The sequence below is a fragment of the Oncorhynchus tshawytscha genome, unplaced genomic scaffold (assembly GCF_018296145.1).
Source record: "Oncorhynchus tshawytscha isolate Ot180627B unplaced genomic scaffold, Otsh_v2.0 Un_scaffold_17_pilon_pilon, whole genome shotgun sequence".
NCBI lineage: Eukaryota > Metazoa > Chordata > Actinopteri > Salmoniformes > Salmonidae > Oncorhynchus > Oncorhynchus tshawytscha.
Window position 1 is genome coordinate 734,519 of NW_024609830.1, and position 25,482 is coordinate 760,000.

General features: G+C 43.5%; 2 protein-coding genes across 5 annotated transcripts in view; both read left to right on the plus strand.

The window, feature by feature from the left end:
- The first annotated feature begins 83 nt into the window (after nucleotides 1-83).
- dbf4 (DBF4 zinc finger) lies at nucleotides 84-13,742 on the plus strand. Its single transcript, XM_024385426.2, has 13 exons — nucleotides 84-313; nucleotides 672-764; nucleotides 878-1,050; nucleotides 6,877-7,071; nucleotides 7,206-7,256; nucleotides 7,460-7,529; nucleotides 7,639-7,727; nucleotides 7,822-7,855; nucleotides 8,435-8,480; nucleotides 8,606-8,731; nucleotides 9,037-9,160; nucleotides 9,310-9,434; nucleotides 12,415-13,742. The coding sequence occupies exons 2-13, from the start codon at nucleotides 719-721 to the stop codon at nucleotides 13,280-13,282; spliced, it is 1,947 nt and encodes a 648-aa protein (XP_024241194.2). The 5' UTR covers nucleotides 84-313; nucleotides 672-718; the 3' UTR covers nucleotides 13,283-13,742.
- A 3,731-nt stretch (nucleotides 13,743-17,473) lies between these two features.
- The window catches only part of LOC112235368 (disintegrin and metalloproteinase domain-containing protein 22-like), a 153,811-nt gene continuing 145,802 nt past the window's right edge, over nucleotides 17,474-25,482 (plus strand). For 3 of the 4 annotated variants that reach the window (XM_042319285.1, XM_042319287.1, XM_042319288.1), the window contains exons 1-4: nucleotides 17,474-17,526; nucleotides 20,330-20,434; nucleotides 20,776-20,936; nucleotides 24,478-24,554. In XM_042319285.1, coding sequence (XP_042175219.1) covers nucleotides 17,487-17,526; nucleotides 20,330-20,434; nucleotides 20,776-20,936; nucleotides 24,478-24,554 — 383 coding nt within the window. In that variant the 5' untranslated portion in view covers nucleotides 17,474-17,486. Of the gene's footprint in view, nucleotides 17,527-20,089; nucleotides 20,435-20,775; nucleotides 20,937-24,477; nucleotides 24,555-25,482 lie in introns of all 4 variants that reach the window. The other variant, XM_042319286.1, reaches the window with a different exon arrangement.

Consider the following 25,482-nt stretch of genomic DNA (forward strand, 5'->3'; position numbering starts at 1 on the left):
AATGATTCGTTAAGGATAAAGTAATCAGTTACTTGCTTGATCAATTTTTACTTTTAGAAAAGCCAGAAAAAAATATGTGGAAACATCGCATTCGAAAGCAATGATAACTTTCAGCAACACCCCCTTTTTGGAATGACGGGATTTTTCGAAGCGGGAAAGAACATATTTGGCACAACAAAATATTATGGCAACAAAGTAATCTTAGCGGAACCAAAACAATGTAAAGATACTATTGAACTTTCGTGAAAATCGGTTGTAACAAATGTCAATTTAGGGAAATATATTGTTTTACAAGACCACAGGCTCTCACAAGGTAAATATTAACTTTTAGCCAGTGAGTTAGCAAGCTAACGTTACTTAGTAGCTAGTTAGCTGGCAGATTCCACTTCCTGTAGTTTAAAAAACAGGCTATAAAAACAAAGTTTAAATTGCCGTGGTAAGGTTTTGTTGTTTGCTTGTGCTAGCTAGGGTCTGTTCGTTTTCTTTGAAGTCCTATTTTTCATTTTAAACTTCTCTAACTATGTCAATATTTACATTACTCCTTAAACTTATGTTTGTTTTATTTGTAAAGCTAACGATTTTATGCAGTTTAGCTAGATAACGTTACAACGGTTATTAACGTTAGCATCCATTAACTCAGTTTGTAAACATGTCTATTGCTTACAACACAGGAGAATACAAGGATATTCTATTCTCCTCTCAAATTATATTGAATAAGATGAAATCTAGACGCACCCAAAAGTCTACAAAACCCCGTTTACAAGGTAAGGGATATTTTTAAACATGTAACTAGCGAACGTTATTACTACGTTGTTGATGAGCCTTATCTGCAAGAAAGTTACGTCAAAAATTGAAACTAACTTTGCTAATTTTTCAGACCCCAAACTCGCTGATAAGGGGCACAAGTCAGCCTCGAAGAGCCATGCCAAACCACCATGTGAATCGTATCCTGCCCAAAAAAAGCCTTTCACTGGGAAACTATTCTACTTAGATTTGCCATCAAACAGAAGAGCAGAGACATTAGAGAACGATATCAAAAGGTTTGGAGGGGTAAGTGAATATTTGTTTCCATCTGTTAGCATTTGACATCATGACATAGACTGTAAAGTATTATAGCACATTGAATGTGGATGATAGTTAAGGATAATCATTCCTGAGCCAGCGAAATAGGGCATTCAAATTGACAGGTTGTGTGAATTGTTAATAAGGTGTTGTGTTGACATACTGCTGATCATGGACCATTTTGAAGTGAAATGACAACTTGCTGCCTTTCACACCAATGTGGCTACTGTCTACTTACTGTGGAGGAGGAGTGGCTTTCAGTCTTTTGGAACATAACATAACATAACTCTTCTAGTGATTGCTTCTGTCTTGTTACCGGAGTTGTTATCTCTCTGGTTGACCCACTTTGATACAATATACATACAGTAAGTTATTTTCCATTTACATAGAAATTCATTTTGTGAAGTCAGCATACAAACACTACACTATAAAACATGTAGTACGGAAAACATTGGAAAGTTAGTACTCAAGTCACACATATTTAAAGTCTGTGGCTTAACTGTCCGACCATGTATTGGACCTGCATCTGTCCTGTGTCCCACTGTTCAGCAACCTGATAGCTGACGAAATCAAGCACAACCTGCTCCTATTCTTCTTGAACATTGGGACCTATATCTCCTTCCAGAGTGCAGCAGCTCAAAACTTTGTGCAAGATTGTGCATGTGGGGTCCTCATAGAGACCCTGAAACCCCTTGCACTGCTGCCCGCTGTCATGTCTCTTTTTTCACCACCATTTTAAATACAGTATTTGATTAATACTCTGGCTCAGGATGGACCTTGTGTGTTCTCCCCCAAATCAAAATTTATTTGTCATGTGTGCCGAACAGAATAGAACCTTACAGTGAAATGTTTACTTACAGGTTCTAACCAATAGTGCAAAAAAGGTGTTAGGTGAACAATAGGTAAGAAAATAAATAAAACAACAGTAAAAAGAAAGGCTATATACAATAGCGAGGCTATAAAAGTAGTGAAGCTACCTACAGACACCGGTTAGTCAGGCTGATTGAGGTGGTATGTACATGTAGATATGGTTAAAGTGACTATGCATACATTGGGGCAAAAAATGATTTAGTCAGCCACCAATTGTGCAAGTTCTCCCACTTAAAAAGATGAGAGAGGCCTGTAATTTTCATCATAGGTACACTTCAACTATGACAGACAAAATGGAGAGAAAAAAATCCAGAAAATCACATTGTAGGATTTTTAATGAATTTATTTGCAAATTATGGTGGAAAATAAGTATTTGGTCACCTGCAAACAAGCAAGATTTATGGCTCTCACAGACCTGTAACTTCTTCTTTAAGGGGCTCCTCTGTGCTCCACTTGTTACCTGTATTAATGGCACCTGTTTGAACTTGTTATCAGTATAAAAGACACCTGTCCACAACCTCAAACAGTCACATTCCAAACTCCACTATGGCCAAGACCAAAGAGCTGTCAAAGGACACCAGAAACAAAATTGTAGACCTGCACCTGGCTGGGAAGACTGAATCTGCAATAGGTAAGCAGCTTGGTTTGAAGAAATCAACTGTGGGAGCAATTATTAGGAAATGGAAGACATACAAGACCACTGATAATCTCCCTCGATCTAGGGCTCCACGCAAGATCTCACCCCGTGGGGTCAAAATTATCACAAGAACAGTGAGCAAAAATCCCAGAACCACACGGGGGAACCTAGTGAATGACCTGCAGAGAGCTGGGACCAAAGTAACAAAGCCTACCATCAGTAACACACTACGCCGCCAGGGACTCAAATCCTGCAGTGCCAGACGTGTCCCCCTGCTTAAGCCAGTACATGTCCAGGCCCGTCTGAAGTTTGCTAGAGAGCATTTGGAGGATCCAGAAGAAGATTGGGAGAATGTCATATGGTCAGATGAAACCAAAATATAACTTTTTGGTAAAAACTCAACTCGTTGTGTTTGGAGGACAAAGAATGCTGAATTGCATCCAAAGAACACCATACCTACTGTGAAGCATGGGGGTGAAAACATCATGCTTTGGGGCTGTTTTTCTGCAAAGGGACCAGGACGAATGATCCGTGTAAAGGAACGAATGAATGGGGCCATGTATCGTGAGATTTTGAGTGAAAACCTCCTTCCATCAGCAAGGGCATTGAAGATGAAACGTGGCTGGGTCTTTCAGCATGATAATAATCGCAAACACACCGCCCGGGCAACAAAGGAGTGGCTTTGTAAGAAGCATTTCAAGGTCCTGGAGTAGCCTAACCAGTCTCCAGATCTCATCCTCATAGAAAATCTTTGGAGGGAGTTGAAAGTCCGTGTTGCCCAGCAACAGCCCCAAAACACTGCTCTAGAGGAGATCTGCATGGAGGAATGGGCCAAAATACCAGCAACCGTGTGTGAAAACCTTGTGAAGACTTACAGAAAACGTTTGACCTCTGTCATTGCCAACAAAGGGTATATAACAAAGTATTGAGATAAACTTTTGTTATTGACCAAATACTTATTTTCCACCATAATTTGCAAATAAATTCATTAAAAATCCTACAATGTGATTTTCTGGAGAAAAAAAATTCTCATTTTGTCTGTCATAGTTGAAGTGTACCTATGATGAAAATTACAGGCTTCTATCATCTTTTTAAGTGGGAGAACTTACACAATTGGTGGCTGACTAAATACTTTTTTGCCCCACTGTATATGATGAACAGAGAGTAGCAGTCGCGTAAAAGAGGGGTTGTCGGGTGATGTGTAGCGGGACACAATGCAGATAACCCGGTTAGCCAATGTGTGGGAGCCCTGGTTGGTCGGCCCAATTGAGGTAGTATGTACATGAATGTATAGTTAAAGTGACTATGCATATAAGATAAAAAGAGGGGTTGGGGGGTGGCATTTTCACTGAAAGAATAAACGTCTTGTTTTCGAGATGATAGTTTCCGGAATCGTCCATATTAATGACCTAAGGATCGTATTACTGTGTGTTATGTTATAACTAAGTCTATGATTTGATAGAGCAGTCTGACTGAGCGATGGTAGGCACCAGCAGGCTCGTAAGCATTCATTCAAACAGCATTTTTGTGCGTTTTGCCAGCAGCTCTTCGTTGTGCTTCAAGCATTGCGCTGTTTATGATTTCAAGTCCATCAACTCCCGAGATTAGGCTGGTGTAACCGATGTGAAATGGCTAGCTAGTTAGTGGGGTGCGCACTAACAGCGTTTTAAACGTCACTCGTTCTGAGACTTGGAGTGGTTGTTCCCCTTGCTCTGCATGTGTAACGCTGCTTCGAGGGTGGCTGATGTCGATGTGTTCCTGGTTTGAGCCCAGGTAGGAGCGAGGAGAGGGACGGAAGCTATACTGTTACACTGGCAATACTAAAGTGCCTATAAGAACATCCAATAGTCAAAGGTATATGAAATACAAATGGTATAGAGAGAAATAGTCCTATAATAACTACAACCTAAAACTTCTTACCTGGGAATATTGAAGACTCATGTTAAAATTAACCACTAGCTTTCATATGTTCTCATGTTCTGAGCAAGGAACTTAAACGTTAGCTTTCTTACATGGCACATATTGCACTTTTACTTTCTTCTCCAACACTTTGTTCAATTTGGTTTAAATAATGCAAAAACATGTTTCATTATTTATTTGAGGCTAAATAGATTTTATTAAGTTAAAATAAGTGTTCATTCATTATTGTTGTAATTGTCATTATTACAAATACATTTTAAAAATCGTCCGATTAATCAGTATCGGCTCTTTTTGGTCCTCCAGTAATCGGTATCTGCGTTGAAAAATCATAATCGGTCGACCTCTACTTTTGAGGATCTCAGGAACCATGCCAAATCTTTTTAGTTTCCTGAGGGGGAATAGGCTTTGTCGTGCCCTCTTCACGACTGTCTTGGTGTGTTTGGACCATTCTAGTTTGTTGTTGATGTGGACACCAAGGAACTTGAAGCTCTCAACCTGCTCCACTACAGCCCCGTCGATGAGAATGGGGGCGTGCTCTGTCCTCCTTTTCCTGTAGTCCACAATCATCTCCTTAGTCTTGGTTACGTTGAGGGATAGGTTGTTATTCTGACACCACCCTGCCAGGTCTGACCTCCTCCCTATAGGCTGTCTCATTGTTGTCGGTGATCAGGCCTACCACTGTTGTGTTGTCTGCAAACGTAATGATGGTGTTGGAGTCGTGCCTGGCCATGCAGTTGTGGGTGAACAGGGAGTACAGGAGGGGACTGAGCACGCACCCCTGTGGAGCTCCAGTGTTGAGGATCAGCGTGGCAGATGTGTTGCTACCTACCCTCACCACCTGGGGTGGCCCGTCAGGATGTCCAGGATCCAGTTGCAGAGGGATGTGTTTAGTCCCAGGATCCTTAGCTTAGTGATGAGCTTTGAGGGCACTATGGTGTTGAACGCTGAGCTGTAGTCAATGAACAGCATTCTCACATAAGTGTTCCTTTTGTCCAGGTGGGAAAGGGCAGTGTGGAGTGCAATAGAGATTGCATCATCTGTGGATCTGTTTGGACGGTATGCAAATTGGAGTGGGTCTAGGGTTTCTGGGATAATGGTGTTGATGTGAGCCATTACCAACCTTTCAAAGCACTTCGTGGCTACGGACGTGAGTGCTACGAGTCTGTAGTCATTTAGGCAGGTTGCCTTTGTGTTCTTGGACACAGAGACTATGGTGGTCTGCTTGAAACATGTTGGTATTACAGACTCAATCAGGGACATGTTGAAAATGTCAGTAAAGACACTTGCCAGTTGGTCAGCACATGCCCGGAGCACACGTCCTGGTAATCCGTCTGGCCCCGCAGCCTTGTGTATGTTGACCTGTTTAAAGGTCTTTCTCACGTCGGCTACAGAGAGCGTGTTAACACAGTTGTCCGGAACAGCTGATGCTCTCATGCATGCCTCAGTGTTGTTTTCCTCGACGCGAGCATAGAAGTGATTTACCTCGTCTGGTAGGCTTGTGTCACTGGGCAGCTCGCGGCTGTGCTTCCCTTTGTAGTCTGTAATAGTTTGCAAGCCCTGCCACATAAGATGAGCGTTGGAGCCGGTGTAGTATGGTTCAATCTTAGCCCAGTATTGACGCTTTGCCTGTTTGATGGTTCGTTGGAGGGCATAGCAGAATTTCTTGTAAGCTTCTGGGTTAGAGTCCCGCACCTTGAAAGCGGCAGCTCTACCCTTTAGCTCAGTGCGAATGATGCCTGTAATCCGTGGCTTCTGGTTGGGGTATGTACGTACAGTCACTGTAGGGACGATGTCCTCGATGCACTTATTGATAAAGCCAGTGACTGATGTGGTGTACTCCTCAATGCCATCGGAAAGAATCCAGGAACATGTTCCAGTCTGTGATAGCAAAACAGTCCTGTAGTTTAGCATCTGCTTCATCTGACCACTTTTTTTTATAGACCGAGTCACTGGTGCTTCCTGCTTTAATTTTTGCTTGTAAGCAGGAATCAGGAGGATAGAGTTGTGGTCAGATTTACCAAATGGAGGGCGATGAGTACAGGTGATCATTTAACATGTTGATAGAAATTTGGTAGAAATTATTTAAGTTACCCTGCATTAAAGTCTCCGGCCACTAGGAGCGCCGCCTCTGGGTGAGTGGTTTCCTGTTTGCTTATTTCCTTATTCAACTGACTTAGTGTGGTCTTAGTGCCAGCATCTGTCTGTGGTGGTAAATATACAGCCACAAAAGTATGGCTGAAAACTCTCTAGGCAAGTAGTATGGCCTGCAATTTATCACAATATACTCTACTTCAGGCGAGCAAAATCTAGAGACTTCCTTAGATTTCGTGCAAATATGCACAGACCGCCCCTCGCATCTGACCCAGTGTCTCTGTCCCCTCTCTCAGATGGTGGAGAAGTTCTTCAGCAAGGAGATCAAGTACCTGGTGTCTAATAAGAGAGAGGCCAGGTATGTGCAGTGTCATGGCCGCGACTCACTTGTCCCAAGCCCTGACTCTGGGCACAGCTCCCCCAACCCTCTCCCCCGTCCCGGCAGCCACAGAGACAGCCTCAAAGGAAGCTCCCAGGGCCAGGCAGACATGGTGAGCCAATTCCTCTCTGTGTCTGTCACTGGTATCTGTATCTCAGTGGGGTCATTTTCCATGATATGCTCTAAAACTGAAGCTATCCATATATTTATTTATCCATCTCTCCCTATCTCTCCGGTATTTGACAGGTGGTCATAAGCAGGGGCAAGTCTTTTGTGAAGAGAGTTGTAAAAGAGCAGGTTTGTTAATTAAGATCCTCACTAATGAGTTTGGCAAGCTATTTCCAACCTAATGCCACATGTTACTTTTATTGTTTCTGACTGATAGTCGTCAGGAACTTCAGGAAAGTTTGCACTTTGGATCGAAATGTTTATTCATACTTCAGGAGATACTTTGGATTTCAGTTCTTCGGTTAAGATGTTTATTTGTTTTTACCCTGTAGGTGAGAATACATGTCAACGAGATCCTGTCCAATGCTCTGGAGTGGGGAGTGAAAATCCTGTACATTGATGGTAACATGTCTATTCATTTGTTTGATAAGAAATGTTGACATAATGCTTATTATGACAATGATACTCTCATATGCAAAAAAATATTTTCTTTAATTTCCTTCAATTCCAGATGTAATAGCTTATATGGAAAAGAAGAAAAGGAATGATAAGTATACTGCTGAAAAGCCAACCGCAACCACAGCTGCTGTCAAGAAAAATGTAAGTCATGTTTCTGGCCTTATATTTTGACAGTTCTTTCCTGGAATAACATATCACTTACACCAGTCTTGTGTGTTATTCCTTACTAATGTAGGCCAAAGGAGAACCAGCCTTCCAGAAGTATAAGGGTAAATAATGTCCTGCTGCATGTGACTCTGTTGTCTGTTTACTGCTTCATCACTGTGTTATTGTTATAGAGAACTTCTAAAACCTTCTACGTATATCGTCTCAGTAGATTAAGGTTGATGTTGGTTGTACGATAACACTGGTACTCACAGGAGGTCCGTGGTACCTTAATTGGGGAGGACAGGCTTGTGGTAATGGCTGGAGCAGAATCAGTGGAATGGTATCAAATACATTTTTAATTTTATTTATTTAACTAGGTAAGTCAGTTAAGAACAAATTCTATTTTACAATGATGGCCTACCCCGGATGACGCTGGGCCAATTGTGCGCCGCCCTATGGGACTCCCAAACACGGCCGGTTGTGATACAGCTTGGACTCGAACCAGGGTCTGCAGTGACGCCTCTAGCACTGAGAGGCAGTGCCTTCGACCGCTGCGCCACTCGGGAGCCCATGTGTTTGATGCCATTCCATTTGCTCCGTCCAGCCATTATTATGAGCCGTCCTCCTGTATATCATTATGAGAAGGTATTTGACCCAGACATAGGCACGGTCTCTAATGCTTTATTCTGTGTTTTGCTCAGGTGGAAGGATTCGTAAACCTTTTGTAAAGGTAGTGGACTCCAGCAGGTGGGTCCATAAAAGAGATGATAGACTCTGATGTCTGTAGTATTGACATATTAAGGCAATTCTTATTGTCATTTTGTTAGTGTTTGAGCATGTAATATAGCATCTATCTTATGTCTCTCTGCCAGACATTACCGTCCAATTTATCTGGCCATGCCGAACATGCCAGAGTTTAACCTAATGTCAGCTCCCCCCTGCAGTCCATTCTATGTAGAGGACCAGGAACACACTGGGAAGAGACCTAAAGTGCACGGGTATGGAGTCTCATTCACTAAACGCCTCACCTTTCTTAACCCTTCTTGTTGTGAACATATAGAAAATCCACCAATTACAGAAAAGCAGTGTGGCAGTATATTCCCCTTTCTTGGCATTTGTGTTTTACCTGATTCAACAAAACATCCAGCTTTTCCTACTGTTGTTTATGGGGATTGCTACAGCAGAAAATGGTTATGTATTGTTTGGCACCCTCCGAGACTAACTGCTAAGTCTTGGTTGCTAGGCAACTATATGTGATTGAACTCTGACCTGGCTATTACTTACTGATCTATGGGTGTCTTAGGAACCTAGGGGCGAGAGTGTCAGCCAGTGAGGAGAGGGGGCAGGACCGGGCCAGGAGGAACAGGGAGAAGAAACGTGGAGGCTACTGCGAGTGCTGCACGCTCAAATACAACAACATCAAAGCTGTGAGTTAGAATACATCTGTTTTAATGTATGTAAACATAGTTAACACGTGTTTATAACGAGGACCTAATCATGTACAAAAGGCCTTCTGTACTTGATGTAGTGGTAGCAGACGTTGTGGTAATGCTTGACTTGTGTCTGTATTCTGCAGCACCTGCGGAGTGAGCAGCACAAGGCCTTCTCCAGAAGTGATGAGTACCTGGTGGTGGACAGGCTCATCACCACACTGCCCTTCAACTTCAGTCACGTCAAAACAACACAAACTCCAACCACAAGGTACAGTAGTCTTACATTTTTACATTTTAGTCATTTAGCAGACGTTCTTATCCAGAGCGACATACATTTTCTAAATTCCCCATGAGAATGGAACCCACAACCCTGGCATTGCAAGCCCATGCGCTACCAATTGTCCACACAGGAGCAAAATCTACCCAAATCAAAAGTAAACGTACATATATTCAAATCAAATTATTTATATAGCCCTTCGTACATCAGCTGATATCTCAAAGTGCTGTACAGAAACCCAGCCTAAAACCCCAAACAGCAAGCAATGCAGGTGTAGAAGCACGGTGGCTAGGAAAAACTCCCTAGAAAGGCCAAAACCTAGGAAGAAACCTAGAGAGGAACCAGGCTATCTGGGGTGGCCAGTCCTCTTCTGGCTGTGCCGGGTGGAGATTATAACAGAACATGGCCAAGATGTTCAAATGTTCATAAATGACCAGCATGGTCAAATAATAATAAGGCAGAACAGTTGAAACTGCAGCAGCAGCACGGCCAGGTGGACTGGGGACAGCAAGGAGTCATCATGTCAGGTACTCCTGAGGCATGGTCCTAGGGCTCAGGTCCTCCGAGAGAGAGAAAGAAAGAGAGAAAGAGATAATTAGAGAGAGCACACTTAAATTCACACAGGACACCGAATAGGACAGGAGAAGTACTCCAGATATAACAAACTGACCCTAGCCCCCCGACACAAACTACTGCAGCATAAATACTGGAGGCTGAGACAGGAGGGGTCAGGAGACACTGTGGCCCCATCCGAGGACACCCCGGACAGGGCCAAACAGGAAGGATATAACCCCACCCACTTTGCCCCACCCACAGAGACAGGTAACCCCACCCACAGAGACAGGTAAGGGCGGTTCGTTGCTCCAGAGCCTTTCCGTTCACCTTCCCACTCCTGGGCCAGACTACACTCAATCATATGACCCACTGAAGAGATGAGTCTTCAGTAAAGACTTAAAGGTTGAGACCGAGTTTGCGTCTCTCACATGGGTAGGCAGACCGTTCCATAAAAATGGAGCTCTATAGGAGAAAGCCCTGCCTCCAGCTGTTTGCTTAGAAATTCTAGGGACAATTAGGAGGCCTGCATCTTGTGACCGTAGCGTACGTGTAGGTATGTACGGCAGGACCAAATCAGAGAGATAGGTAGGAGCAAGCCCATGTAATGCTTTGTAGGTTAGCAGTAAAACCTTGAAATCAGCCCTTGCTTTGACAGGAAGCCAGTGTAGGGAGGCTAGCACTGGAGTAATATGATCAAATTTTTTGGTTCTAGTCAGGATTCTAGCAGCCGTATTTAGCACTAACTGAAGTTTATTTAGTGCTTTATCCGGGTAGCCGGAAAGTAGAGCATTGCAGTAGTCTAACCTAGAAGTGACAAAAGCATGGATTCATTTTTCTGCATCATTTTTGGACAGAAAGTTTCTGATTTTTGCAATGTTACGTAGATGGAAAAAAGCTGTCCTTGAAATGGTCTTGATATGTTCTTCAAAAGAGAGATCAGGGTCCAGAGTAACGCCGAGGTCCTTCACAGTTTTATTTGAGACGACTGTACAACCATTAAGATTAATTGTCAGATTCAACAGAAGATCTCTTTGTTTCTTGGGACCTAGAACAAGCATCTCTGTTTTGTCCGAGTTTAAAAGTAGAAAGTTTGCAGCCATCCACTTCCTTATGTCTGAAACACATGCTTCTAGCGAGGGCAATTTTGGGGCTTCACCATGTTTCATTGAAATGTACAGCTGTGTGTCATCCGCATAGCAGTGAAAGTTAACATTATGTTTTCGAATGACATTCCCAAGAGGTAAAATATATAGTGAAAACAATAGTGGTCCTAAAACGGAACCTTGAGGAACACCGAAATTTACAGTTGATTTGTCAGAGGACAAACCATTCACAGAGACAAACTGATATCTTTCCGACAAATAAGATCTAAACCAGGCCAGAACTTGTCCGTGTAGACCAATTTGGGTTTCCAATCTCTCCAAAAGAATGTGGTGATCGATGGTATCAAAAGCAGCACTAAGGTCTAGGAGCACGAGGACAGATGCAGAGCCTCGGTCTGATGCCATTAAAAGGTCATTTACCACCTTCACAAGTGCAGTCTCAGTGCTATGATGGGGTCTAAAACCAGACTGAAGCATTTCGTATACATTGTTTGTCTTCAGGAAGGAAGGCAGTGAGTTGCTGCGCAACAGCCTTTTCTAAAAATTTTGAGAGGAATGGAAGAGTCGATATAGGCCAATAGTTTTTTTCATATTTTCTGGGTCAAGGTTTGGCTTTTTCAAGAGCGGCTTTATTACTGCCACTTTTAGTGAGTTTGGTACACATCCGATGGATAGAGAGCCGTTTATTATGTTCAACATAGGAGGGCCAAGCACAGGAAGCAGCTCTTTCAGTAGTTTAGTTGGAATAGGGTCCAGTATGCAGCTTGAAGGTTTAGAGGCCATGATTATTTTCATCATTGTGTCAAGAGATATAGTACTAAAACACTTGAGCGTCTCTCTTGATCCTAGGTCCTGGCAGAGTTGTGCAGACTCAGGGCAACTGAGCTTTGAAGGAATACGCAGATTTAAAGAGGAGTCTGTAATTTGCGTTCTAATAATCATGATCTTTTCCTCAAAGAAGTTCATGAATTTATCACTGCTAAAGTGAAAGCCATCCTCTCTTGGGGAATCCTGCTTTTTAGTTAGCTTTGCGACAGTATCAAAAAGGAATTTAGGATTGTTCTTATTTTCCTCAATTAAGTTAGAAAAATAGGATGATCGAGCAGCAGTAAGGGCTCTTCGGTACTGCACGGTGTACTGTCTTTCCAAGCTAGTCGGAAGACTTATATTGAATGCTGTTCAGTTACATGTTTGTTAGGAAAACAAATGCAATGTTGTGTGAAACATTTTGCAGATTGCCTGTTTTTTTTCCAACCCTGATTTTCTATGTTGTGCTGATCACCACATCTCTAAGTCATTTTTTGTTCCCACAGGTCAAAGTACAGCATAACCTCCCTGATATGTGTTCCTGGACCCAGTAAACAGATGGAGGGAGGTGTGGAAACCAAAGAGCTGAAGGGGGGATTAATGTCCCTCTGGTCTACTACAGTGGAGCCCCCTCTCTCCCAGAGTGTGGAAAACCCCTTGGAACAGCCTCGGAAGCGCAACCTCGGAGCCCCTGTTCCCCACAGCACCAGCGAGGGTGAGAAGAGGTGCTCTTACGTCCCAGACAGACCCCAGCCCAAGCACAGATCCCTGTCCTGCAAACAACGCTGCCGACAGGGATCCCCCCGCAAGCACCCCCAGAGGGCTGGGCTGAGTCAGACACCTGTGTCTAATGCAGAAATAGACCCTTCTACCCTTGACTCTGTCGCCAACCCCAGATTTTCCCATCAGGGCCAGAGAACTCACACAGGCAAAGATGGCCGCTCTTCATTTAGTCACACAGAGGATTTACAATGTGGCGATCCAGCTGGACGTGTGAAGGTCCCTTCCAGTCAGCACAAGGTGGCAGGGCCTTCAGAACACCACAAGCTCAGAGCTTTAGAGGAGAGGGAACTGAGTCATGATACGTTGGCTGGAGATACTCTTCCCGGGAATACTGGGGGTGTTCCGGAGCTCGAGGCAGGTGACACGGAGACACACACCCCTCCTCCTGCCAGGACATTACAGAGGAGGGTCAGGGATTACAGACGGAAGAGAAGGAAAGTTGAGAAGCAGCAGACTGCTCAGGAGCAGGAAAAAACAAGCAATGTTCCCAGCAGCTCTCTGCTGAACCTCTGGCAGCTGTTCCATTCCAGTGAGGACATGGAGTGTGAGTTCAGAGGATTTCCCAGCTGTTCAACTCCAGTGAGGACATAGACTGGGAGTTCCAGGCCTTCCCCAGCTAGAGAGGAGGAGGAGGAGAGGGGGGGGGGGTTAGGGTGACCCAGAATCTTCCCATTATGAGCCCTAACCTGTTACGGACTCACCATATGAACTTATTGTATGACAGTTTCATTGAGTGACATAGCAGATCTATATGGGAACCCATTGACTGTGGCTCTTTAACCCTATGACTTCTATAAAGGGAATAGTTCCCTTCAGGTTGGGAGGGTGGTGGTGCAACACTGTTGTGTTGATTTAACCATGGCAGCTTTTAGTCTACCTGGCTTTTTTACCATGACTGGTTTTATCTGGAGAACAGGCTGGAGCACTATCCTCGGTTCTGTACAACGCCTGCATGTGTTCTGGTGTCCAGAGGAACTGCATGGTTGTGTTTTTAGTATGTGGTATTGTACATTTTTAAAACATTTAAAAAATAAAAAGGGATACAACTGAAGGTCTTCTATTGAATTGTCATTACATTTCCGTACATATTGTACAGGTGAAAAAGGTATCTATGTGACGTCTGTTTGATAAATGAAAGACTACCTAAACCGCTCTGACATGTCTGTGATCAGTTGAATGAGCACATTCTCATAGATAAGAGTACTTAGCTCTGACCCTGGACAAGCTGTGTTACACAAAGGAGAGGACTCCCTCAAGGCTAACTTGTCATAAAGCACATCGTCCTCTTATACAGCCACCAACACAGAGAGACTCTGAGACAAGGCGAGAGGGATTGCTTCCTCTTTCCCTCCGTAACAGTAATAAAGAAGTATTTGCACTTTCTCATGTACTGAATGCATCTAGAATTCACCTCAGCATAACTGAAGGAGAAATGCATCGGTTTTCTAGACTTTCCTTATTTGTGTGCTTGTATTTAGCATAGTGCTCTTGTTCTCCCTCATTTCTTTAAAATGAATGCACTGGGGTCAGATGGGAGTTGTTATGTGGCGCTGGTGATTAGTGACTGAATAGGAGATGCAATTTAAACTTGGGGGCATGTGCTCAAACAAAAAAAATGGACACACCCCCCACAACAACAAAAATCTGCACTGTGGTTACAGACTCATTAAGCAAAAATGACAAGAGAGAAAAACAGCACAATCTGATGAGTAAAGTACACACAATTTCAGAAAGCGCGTTCCGTTTCCACCAGCCATCACTTTGGAGGGCAGCCTGCCTAAAAAGTGCTTGATGCCAGCTGGGTAGCCCTGTTCTGCCTCTCAAATATCGTAATGCATTTGCCAGAATATGTAACATCTTCATCCCATAATGTTGAAGTCATAATATCGATGTTACAGCGTCTTTAGACATAGGCCAAGTTTGGGTGGCAACTGGCAATTTCTGAAACAAGACCACATCACCAGGTAGCCTGTTGTTCCGGCAATGATGAGTCAGTAGTTGATTGCTAAACTGTATTTTATATGGATGATTAATGTAGGCCTACTCTGTTTTTGCCGGGTAATACTGTCTTTCTGTCCACGAATCTGGATAGGTTAGGGCTATTTGGAATCCTTGGGACATCCCTACCCTAAACCTAAGCTTAGTTTAACCCATACCACCTTTGCCCAACAATGCTGATGACTGGTCATTGTCAGTGGAGTGTATTTATGAATGCCAAGGGAAGCCAGCCCCACCTCCCAAAATTACCAAGGAACAAATAAAAAAACAAAATAACTTATCTTTCGTCTCTGTGTTTCATAATTTTCCTTTAATTCGTAAGAGGTTGACTGTATCTCACAGGAGAAAGCATCTGAGAGAGCGAAACAGCTCCCCTCTGTCTCCATGTGTAGGCCATCTATCTGATTCTGTCTGGTCCAAATGAGGATGACATTGTTGCTGCCAAAGCATTGAAGGCAAGGGAAGCCAATAAGCATTTGAAATTGAACCTTTATTTAACCTTCTGTCAGGCCTCCCATGACAGAAAAAGTATATCAGCATTGAGCTAAACTGAGCGAGCACAATTGAATGGTCCTGGAGCACCAACAACAAAAAAGTGTCAAGGGAAGCCAGCTTGGGTTTTGGCTTCACTAGTATCAAATCCCATTGAGAGCATACATCATTGACAGAAAAACTTGAATTGTTGCATCTCGTTGTGTTGTCCTCCAGTGGCTAGCTAGCTAAAATGGGTACTTTCCTAAATTAGCCATGGATGGATATAGGGATTTGGAGTTGTGGTTTTACTTAATTCTCTGTACTTTACAATGATTATAACGGCGATTCTGATGGAACCATTAATTTATACATTGTTGTGCCCCTGGCCTGAGAGGATGGAAGTTCAATATGTAGCTAGATGTAGAACACAAATGTTATATAGCTAACGTTGCCCATGAATTAAAGTTAAGCTAGCTAGCAGGCCTTTTAGCCAGGTAGCCCAGGACACCAAAAGATAAAAGCTTGTACTGTGTGACAGAGTGACAGACCATTTCGTCAACATGAAAGAGAGGATGGCATTGGCGTTTCTCTACAAGTAGAGTGAGTCAACATGTTTTTCTACTTGCATGAAAGACCACGCATAAAACCAGAACCATGGACAGCCACATATTTAGCCTATGTTGATTGGACTAAATCGTTTTTGGTATCTTTTAGTTGTCAGTGTATTAGACTAAGCAAAGGTGATTTGATGTTGTTGAAATGGTGCTGGAATAGTGGCGGCTTCCCCAGTGATTTTACCCATGCAACGCTGCTGGTCATTGGTCAACAATCAAGACTCACACATTTTTGGTTCGGAAGAATAGGTGCGAATTCGAGTTCAGTGGGTTTGAACAATTACATATTTATTGTATTTTTTTTTTTACACATTTTTGGGGGAAATTATACCACCATGGAAAAGTGTACTTTGGAGACTGGAAGGGGCATGTGCTCTGCACAGGTAGAGCCCTATCTGTACACATGCCTGAACAGAGGCAAGGATTATTTGCTGACAATGAGCAATCAATAGATAATGAGAGCAGGTGGAAGTGATGTTGAGGAGGATATGGGGCTAGCCATACAATGCATTTGGAATGTATTCGGACCCCTTGACTTTTTCCACATTTTTTAAAGTTACAGCCTTATTCTTATTCTTGCAAAAATCGTTGAAGTTGGAAACTTTTATCTCCCTCACCAACTTTAAACATCTGCTATCTGAGCAGCTAACCAATCGCTGCAGCTGTACATAGTCCATCGGTAAATAGCCCACCCAATTTACCTACCTCATCCCCATACTGTTTTTATTTATTTACTTTTCTGCTCTTTTGCACACCAGTATCTCTACCTGCACATGACCATCTGATCATTTATCACTCCAGTGTTAATCTGCTAAATTGTAATTATTCGCCTACCTCCTCATGCCTTTTGCACACAATGTATATAGACTCTTTTTTTTCTTTTTTTCTACTGTGTTATTGACTTGTTTATTGTTTACTCCATATGTAACTCTGTATTGTTGTCTGTTCACACTGCTATGCTTTATCTTGGCCAGGTCGCAGTTGTAAATGAGAACTTGTTCTCAACTAGCCTACCTGGTTAATAAATCCTGTTAAGCTTCCCCCCTACTTTTTCGGAAATTCTGTTAAAAATCGCGCAACATTTTGGCGTCCTGCTACTCAGGCCAGGAATATAGTATATGCATACGATTAGTATGTGTGGATAGAAAACACTCAGACGTTTCCAAAACTGTTTAAATCACGGCTGTGACTATAACAGAACGTCTGTTTCATCGAAAAGCGCAGGAAAATCTGATCACTGGAGATGGGAAAAAATATCCATGCGCCACTCCCATGAATTGTTGAAGGTGAACCGTATTAAATGAGGCCAAGCTTGCAGTACCTACAGCTTCCACAGGATGTATAGAGTCTCCTCATTTGAATCTGAATTGATTCTTGGTAGATCCGACCAAAGGGAACCGATTCTCTCCGACCACCAACCCGAGGCATTGTCTGCCTTTTTTTCCGGACATTTTTCCACACGGCAGGCTATCGAATTTACATCGCCTCCTGATGATTTTTATAGCTTATTAACGTGTAGTTATACCTAAAGTTGCATTAGAAAGGTATTTCGAAGTGTTTTGTGAAAGTTTATCGTCGAATTTTTAACTTTTAAAAAATGACGTTACGTTATGAAACGCTCTTTTTTTCCGTTTATCACACAGTCTTCATAGATGATATCTAGGCTATATATGGACCGATTTAATCCAAAAAAAGACCCAGTATTGATTATGGGACATCAAGGTGTGCAAAGAAAGAAGATGGTCAAAGGTAATTAATGTTTTATATTTTATTGTGCGGTTTGTGTAGCGCCGACTATGCTAATTCTTTTGTTTACATCCCCTACGGGTCTTTTGGGGTGTTGCATGCTATCAGATAATAGCTTCTCATGCTTTCGCCGAAAAGCATTTTAAAAATCTGACTCGGTGGCTAGATTCACAATGACTGTAGCTTTATTTCAATACCAAACATGTGTATTTTAATGAACGTTTGCGTTTTAACTAATACTATTAGCGTGTAGCGTCGCGCATGTGCATTTCTAGAGCTCTAGGTGGGACGTCTGCGTCTCAAGTAAGCTCAAGAAAAGGTGAAATTTAAAAAAAATCGAAAATGTATTAAATAGGTTTTTTCCCTCCTCAATCTACACACAATCACCCATAATGACAAAGCAAAAACAGCTTTTTAGACATTTTTGCAAATGTATTTTTAAAAAGTATTCAGACCCTTTACTCAGTACTTTGTTGAAGCACCTTTGGCAGCAAATACAGCCTTGAGTCTTCTTGGGTATGACGCTACAAACTTGGCACAACTGTATTTGGGGAGTTTCTCCCATTCTTCTCTGCAGATCCTCTCAAGCTCTGTCAAGTTGAATGGGGAGCGTCGCTGCACAGCTATTTTCAGGTCTCTCTAGAGATGTTCGATCAGGTTCAAGTCCAGGCTCTGGCTGGGCCACTCATGGACATTCAGAGACTTGTCCTGAAGCCACTCATGCGTTGTCTTGGCTGTGTGCTTAGGGTTGTTGTTCTGTTGGAAGGTGAACCTTTGCCCCAGTCTGAGGTCCTAAGTGCTCTGGAGCAGGTTGTCATCAAGGATCTCTCTGTAATTTTCTACGTTAATCTTTCCCTCGATCCTGACTAGTCAGGCCAAAGATTCAATCTTGGTTTCATCAGACCAGAGAATCTTGTTTCTCATGGTCTGAGAGTCCTTTAGGTGCCTTTTGGCTCCAAGTGGACTGGTTACTGCTTTTTACTGAGGAGTGGCTTACATCTGGCCACAAGGTTCTCTCTGTACTTTGCTTTGTTCCTCTTTCCCTCAATCCTGACTAGTCTCCCAGTCCCTGCCGCTGAAAAACATCCCCACAGTATGATGCTGCCACCACCATGCTTCACTGATGGTGCCAGGTTTTCTCCAGACGTGACGCTTGGCATTCAGGCCAAACAGGTTCATCTTGGTTTCATCAGACCAGAGAATCTTGTTTCTCATGGTCTGAGAGTCCTTTAGGTGCCTTTTGGAATACTCCAAGTGGGCTGTGTGCTTCTTACTAGGGAACTGCTTCTGTTTGGCCACTCTACCATAAAGGCCTGATTTGGTGGAGTGCTGCAGAGATAGTTGTCCTTCTGGAAGTTTTTCCCATCTCCACAGAGGAACTCTGGAGCTCTGTCAGTGACAAAGGTTAATCTGTCGCTGCAACTCCCTCCCTCCCTTCTCCCCTGATTGCTCAGTTTGGGCGGGTGGCCAGCTCAAGGAAGAGTCTTGGTCATTCCAAACTTCTTCCATTTAAGAGTGATGTTGGCCACTGTGTTCTTGGGGACCTTTTTTAAAATGTATTTTTATTTAACTAGGTACATCCGGTAAGAACTAATTCTTATTTACAATGACGGCCTACAGCGCTGGGCTAATTGTACGCCACGCTATGGGACTCCCAATCACGGCCGGATGTGATACAGTCTGGAATCGAACCAGGGGCTGTAGTGATGCCTCTTGCACTGTATTCCCCTGGGTTGTAGGATCATCTTGAATACAAATATCAATTGGCCTAGAGGTTTGTTTTGGGACCAAATATGGCACTTGTGAATGTTATTACCTTTGGATTGCTCCTAAAATGCGCTATAGGCCTAAAGGGGTTTAATACATGATCAAGTTGTGATGATTTCTGGTGTATGTGTATGCTTGTAGGGGACCTGCTTACAGTAGTTTATCTATGGCAAAACACAATGCGCAACATCAGGAAGTAGCATTAGCCACTCTAGCATGGTGGTGGAAAATTGTGTTTTATTCAAATAGTACTTATATTTTCACGTTTTTTAGGCTGAAGGGCAATTAAACCCATTTTAGGAGGAAACTTATGCCTTTTGCAGCCTGAACGGAGGATGTTTAATGTATGAGCCGGTCGCAGGGGAACACCAGTGTATAAACAGACGGCTGGGCACATTACAGGTGGACGCAGATGATATAAAAGGAATAATAGCGTCATCTGGCTGTGGGTTGGCTAATTATACAGCAACTGAGAATATAGTCTAGAAAGAGCATGATGGGCTGTTATTACACAACATAGCAGTATTACAGTTTGTTTATCTTGACCGTGCCCTTCAGTGATTGTGCCCTTCTATGATTATGCGCAGAAGCGGTCAGAAGGTAGTCTAGGTCTGTATGGAGATGGAGCGTGCACACTACAGTTCCCGACATCCCATCTCGGCAATCGCTGTTCTCCTCTCATGTTTACGCATGAGGCGCTTCTGCAGTGAGCTGCTGGATATTGATGTGCTTTAATGTGTCACCTCTCCTCTCCTCCCTTCCTCTTGCCTCTCCTCCCTCTCCGCTCTGTGTTCCATAGAGACTCAGCGCGCTCAGATGCACTTGGCGTTCAAGCGGTAGAAACAGCAGCGGGAGCGTCTCAATGCAGGGGCAGCAAGAGCACCCCGATGGCCACCAGCACAAGAGACTGCGCTAAGCAGACGACCAGCGCGCGCGTTCATCTGTGCTTTTCAACCCCGAACCTCCTCTAGCGAAGAGAGAGGTGCCCAAATCCGTTTTAGGATATCGCTTTTTTTTTGTCCCTCTTTCTGTCCATTAGATGAAGAAGAACTGATGACGATGTATCGGCGATGGTGGATTTCCCTTTTGTGCGTCTATGGACTGATGTGCATCGTTCATTCCAGCAATCATATACCTCGAAATGGTAATGTATTTATGACAACAAATATTGCTATGTATTTTATTGGAATAGATCCGAATGGCAACAGCATCACCAATAACATGTTCCACATTTCATGTTATGATGCTGCCAGAGAGGGAGCCTGAATCCCCAACGTAAACAACCTCTAAAATATGCATTTAATGTAACCGTATGAAAGGGAATCGGTCTATTATTAATTAAAACTATTTGAGGAAAGCTATTCCAAAACCATTACAGTGCTATTTCACATTGATTTATGTTTTGGTTTAGGCGCTTGTAGCTGTGTTTTTTTGCGCCAGGATAGCTATCGCAATCTTAAACATCGCTGTTTCCTCCCTGTGCAGGAGACGCCTTGTCGAAGGCGAAGGCTGTTCGTGATGCGAGCAGGTTCGCCGGGAAGGAGGACACGGTCCCTCTCCGTCTGCTCTACAGCATGCACAACCACAGTCAAGTCACCCACGATGTCATCAGCACCAGGACTAGAGCCAGTTCCAGCCCCGCACAGGTAGCCTACACAGTGGTGGTGTTGTTTGTTATGGTGGCGATGGAGCTCCGCTATGTGCAGAGAGACAAATGCCTTTGGTACGTGTTGCTATTGGAGACATCCCGCTATTCTCATGTTGTTTATGTTTTTGTTGAATCATCTTTTCTTTTTTACGCATTTCACAGAGAATTCGGCAAGATCACATTTTCACCTATAACAAGCTAGTTCTTTTGACTAGTGGTCTATTTACAGAAATGTATTTTCATTGAGCAAAATAAAGATAGCCTGGTGGTATATTGTGGGGGTTTCTATGCACATACACACACAAAGACAGGCTCAGGCCTGATCAGAAAAAGAGCCCATGCATGAAACACATGGGGATGAAGCCTATGCATTAGAATGAATAGACAAATAGGCCTATAACTTCCATACATGTTTAATTAGGTCAAATATTTTGTTTTCCTTATATAAGAGAGGTTAAGAGAGGTAAGAGTAAGAGAGAGGTAAGAGGTAAGAGAGGTTCTTATTATTATAAAGGTGCCCTTACAATGGATTCGCCCGTAACCCACATGGCCCTATGTCTGAGACACACTGCTTCTTGGATGGTTAAAGATAGTCTGCTCTCTATCTGGTTGGCATCCTTTACAGTTCACTAGCTGGGTGGTTGCTTTGGCTATTTGATGTGAAGACCTAGTCTGGATACTCAGATACAATCATAAGGCTCTCTACCTCTGAAATGTACACGTTATAAACATCATCAGATTTTTATTCCACTATTCCTTCCTTTTATCTAAAATCTAAGTTGTTCCAGTGCAGTCAACACATGTGATTTGTCTGTGTTTTATATATATTTCCACACATGAAGTTGGAATAATACTGTGAAATGATGATAGTGCCCTTTTAGTGTAAGAGCTGTTTGAAAAGACCGCCTGAAATTTCAGCCTGAGCAGAGGGACATCGAGAGCACAGGCACAAGGGCAGACACTTTCATTACAGGAGTCATGAGGATAATGCACTTTATAGTTTGACCAAACCATGGTTTTAGTTGCCCCAAAAATAGGACGTTTTGAGTGAGGTGACAATGTAGAGTGTGCTCTTTCTCCGTTTATATGCACCCTTTCAGTTTGTTTACTAGTATGAGCGTACGTCATTACAAAAGTTAACTTGGGACTGGAACATGTGTGCCAGATACTGATAAACTGGTTTGGCTTCATTTGTCTTCAAAATAAGATTTGTGTGCCGCCTAAAAGAAAGTTTTTGGGGGAAACACTGCCTCGTCTTTTTGTCACTATTTACAGCACAACTGCATCAGGTGACTCCAGGTGAAATTATACTGCCCCACAAAGAGAGAGAGATATGATGGAATCTTCATTTGTTCTGATCAGTCTGAGTTTCTTGTCATCCCCAGAGAGAGTTTTAAACTGACCTCAAATCAGCCACTTCGTCACACAGCCTGCATTCTCAGCGTCATATTGTCTGATTATGCTCTGATTTCGGCTGCTTTTAGCTCGGTATCATAACATCTGAAAGGAACCTGTCAAATCATTCTTAAACGTATGACACACAAAAATAACTATTTATAGACTTGCGTTGAGTCTACTATTTTCAGTTAAAGGCGTAACCTACTGTACACATTTTTAAAAGAGGAGCTTTGAGAAGAGCTCAGCTGAGTGCTGTTTTAGTGTTTCTGTGGAGGAAAATCACTTATAGTCATCGGCCCATAGCCATCAGTGGAGTGTGTGTGTGTGTGTGTGTGTGTGTGTGTGTGTGTGTGTGTGTGTGTGTGTAAGGCTGTCTGTGTTGTAGTAGGATAACAGCACTCCCTGGTAGGCCCCTAGCTCCATCAGTGTGTGTGTATTTAAGGCTGTCTGTGTTGTAGTAGGATAACAGCACTCCCTGTTAGGCCCCTAGCTCCATCAGTGGAGTTAGGTCCTGCTATGATGCACTAATCAATGAAACAGGAGTCGCTGATGGTCTCGGTGCCTCGGCTCGGCCCAGTCAAACTGGGAAATCTGGTCCAGGAGAACACAATTACTGGGACCACTTCATGTGGATTCTATTCACTTAATTTGATTTTAAGGTGTGCCCTGAAAAGGAATCACATACTCGTGTACCGTACACACACACACACACACACACACACACACACACACACACACACACACACACACACACACATAGCAACAATAGTGTCTGTGGTCACAGGGGACCCCGAGGTCTAAGGTCATCCTTGGGTGAAGATTGCGGCATTTCACTCACACACACACTCCCTTGGTTTTAATGCAGCGTCCGGTGTGTATTGACTCAGGCCCGTGGGCCATGTCTGGGGGAGGGGTTAGTCCTGTATTAGACTAGCTGGGGACTCCCTCAGAGTTACACAGGGACAATAGTGGGAAGTCCTCGTTTCCCCTGGGGCCTGTAATAGACCACGCGCCATATGTGCCCAGAGCTAGGGATGTATTAGACCTTCCCCCTCAACCCAATCAATCATTTCTGGATGAGCCAGCAGGGAGGGTGGGTGGGAGGGTGTGAGTACAGGGGGAGGTGGAGGGTGTTAATACAGGGGGAGGTGGGAGGGTATGAGTTACACAGATTTGCATGGTTCATTTCACCGATGTCTCTCAGAATGTCTGAGTCTAGTTCAGCTTCCATCACAGCTCCCCTGTCTCTTGGAATGTCTGGGTCTCATTCAGCTTCCATCACAGCTCCCCTGTCTCTTGGAATGTCTGGGTCTCATTCAGCTTCCATCACAGCTCCCCTGTCTGTCAGAATGTCTGGGTCTAGTTCAGCTTCCATCACAGCTCCCCTGTCTGTCAGAATGTCTGGGTCTAGTTCAGCTTCCATCACAGCTCCACTGTCCCTCAGAATGTCTGGGTCTAGTTCAGCTTCCATCACAGCTCCACTGTCCCTCAGAATGTCTGGGTCTAGTTCAGCTTCCATCACAGCTCCACTGTCCCTCAGAATGTCTGGGTCTGGTTCAGCTTCCATCACAGCTCCCTGTCTGTCAGAATGTCTGGGTCTGGTTCAGCTTCCATCACAGCTCCCCTGTCTGTCAGAATGTCTGGGTCTGGTTCAGCTTCCATCACAACTCCCCTGTCTCTCAGAATGTCTGGGTCTGGTTCAGCTTCCATCACAGCTCCCCTGTCTGTCAGAATGTCTGGGTCTGGTTCAGCTTCCATCACAGCTCCCTGTCTGTCAGAATGTCTGGGTCTAGTTCAGCTTCCATCACAGCTCCCTGTCTGTCAGAATGTCTGGGTCTAGTTCAGCTTCCATCACAGCTCCCCTGTCTGTCAGAATGTCTGGGTCTAGTTCAGCTTCCATCACAGCTCCCCTGTCTGTCAGAATGTCTGGGTCTGGTTCAGCTTCCATCACAGCTCCCCTGTCTCTCAGAATGTCTGGGTCTGGTTCAGCTTCCATCACAGCTCTACTGTCTCTCAGAATGTCTTCCTTTCCTTAAAGTTCATGTACAGTATGTATATTGTTAGTTGTTTTGTAAAAGCTTTTTCAGCACTCAATGGAATAGAGATGATTGTACAACGTTTCTGAATTTTTTTATTCACAGGGGAACCACGTGGCCCAAGCCAGCTTCCAGGTGGACGCGTTTGGTGAGCAGTTCATCTTGGATGTTGAACTGAACCAGTGAGTATAACCTTTGACCTATCACCAACATTCTCTGTATCTACTGCGATAAATCCCCTTTCTCTCTATGTCATGATTTCTGCATGTGATAGTAAAATAGCCAGTAGTACTAGACGGTATTTTGTATGATTAAAGGGATTCTCCGTTATTTTTGTATACTTATTAGCAAGTAGTTCTGAAAGTAAACACCCATGAGCCAAAAGTGGTCCCCGAAAATAGTGTACTACATCACATATGTGCAGATACTGTATGTGCACCACGTCATTGCTCTCTCTTTCACTCTGCTGTGTGTGATTCTTGCTAGCTGTCACTCAAATTACGAGGAGCTGAATCTCTTTGGCTGGAACTCAAATTGCTAGGGGTCTGGCCCATGTGGGGGAAATGTAGGGTAAATGGTGCAACACTGCTTCCAGAAAATAGTCACTTTCAAACGAGCAGTTTCGTGCCTCATTGAGGTAAGACAGTAATTCCGATCATAGATTATGCATGGGTGAACTACATATCGACACATCCAGGCCAAAGCGGGAGGTTTCAAAAACACTTACTAGTCGCCAAAGTACCGGAGCATCTCTTTAAGAGCTGTTTAATTAGTCCCTAATGTCTTCCTCACGAAGCTTTGATCTGGGGAAACCTGTTAGTGCCAGTGCTGTAGGCCTATCTTTGATTATGAATACTTGGTTGGTAAATAATGCTTATAGGCTGCTTATTCACTCGGGAACAATAGTTTATAAGCCGTTCATAAGCAGGTTAAAAGCTGTTCATAAGCAGGTTATAAGCTGTTCATAAGCAGGATATAAGCTGTTCATAAGCAGGTTATAACCATTCATAAGCAGGCTTTCAAATGAGGTCTTAAAGGGATACTGCAAGATTCTAGAAGTTGTCATTGCGCACAGAATAAAGGATGTTAAGAGGTAGTTTCGTGAGCCTG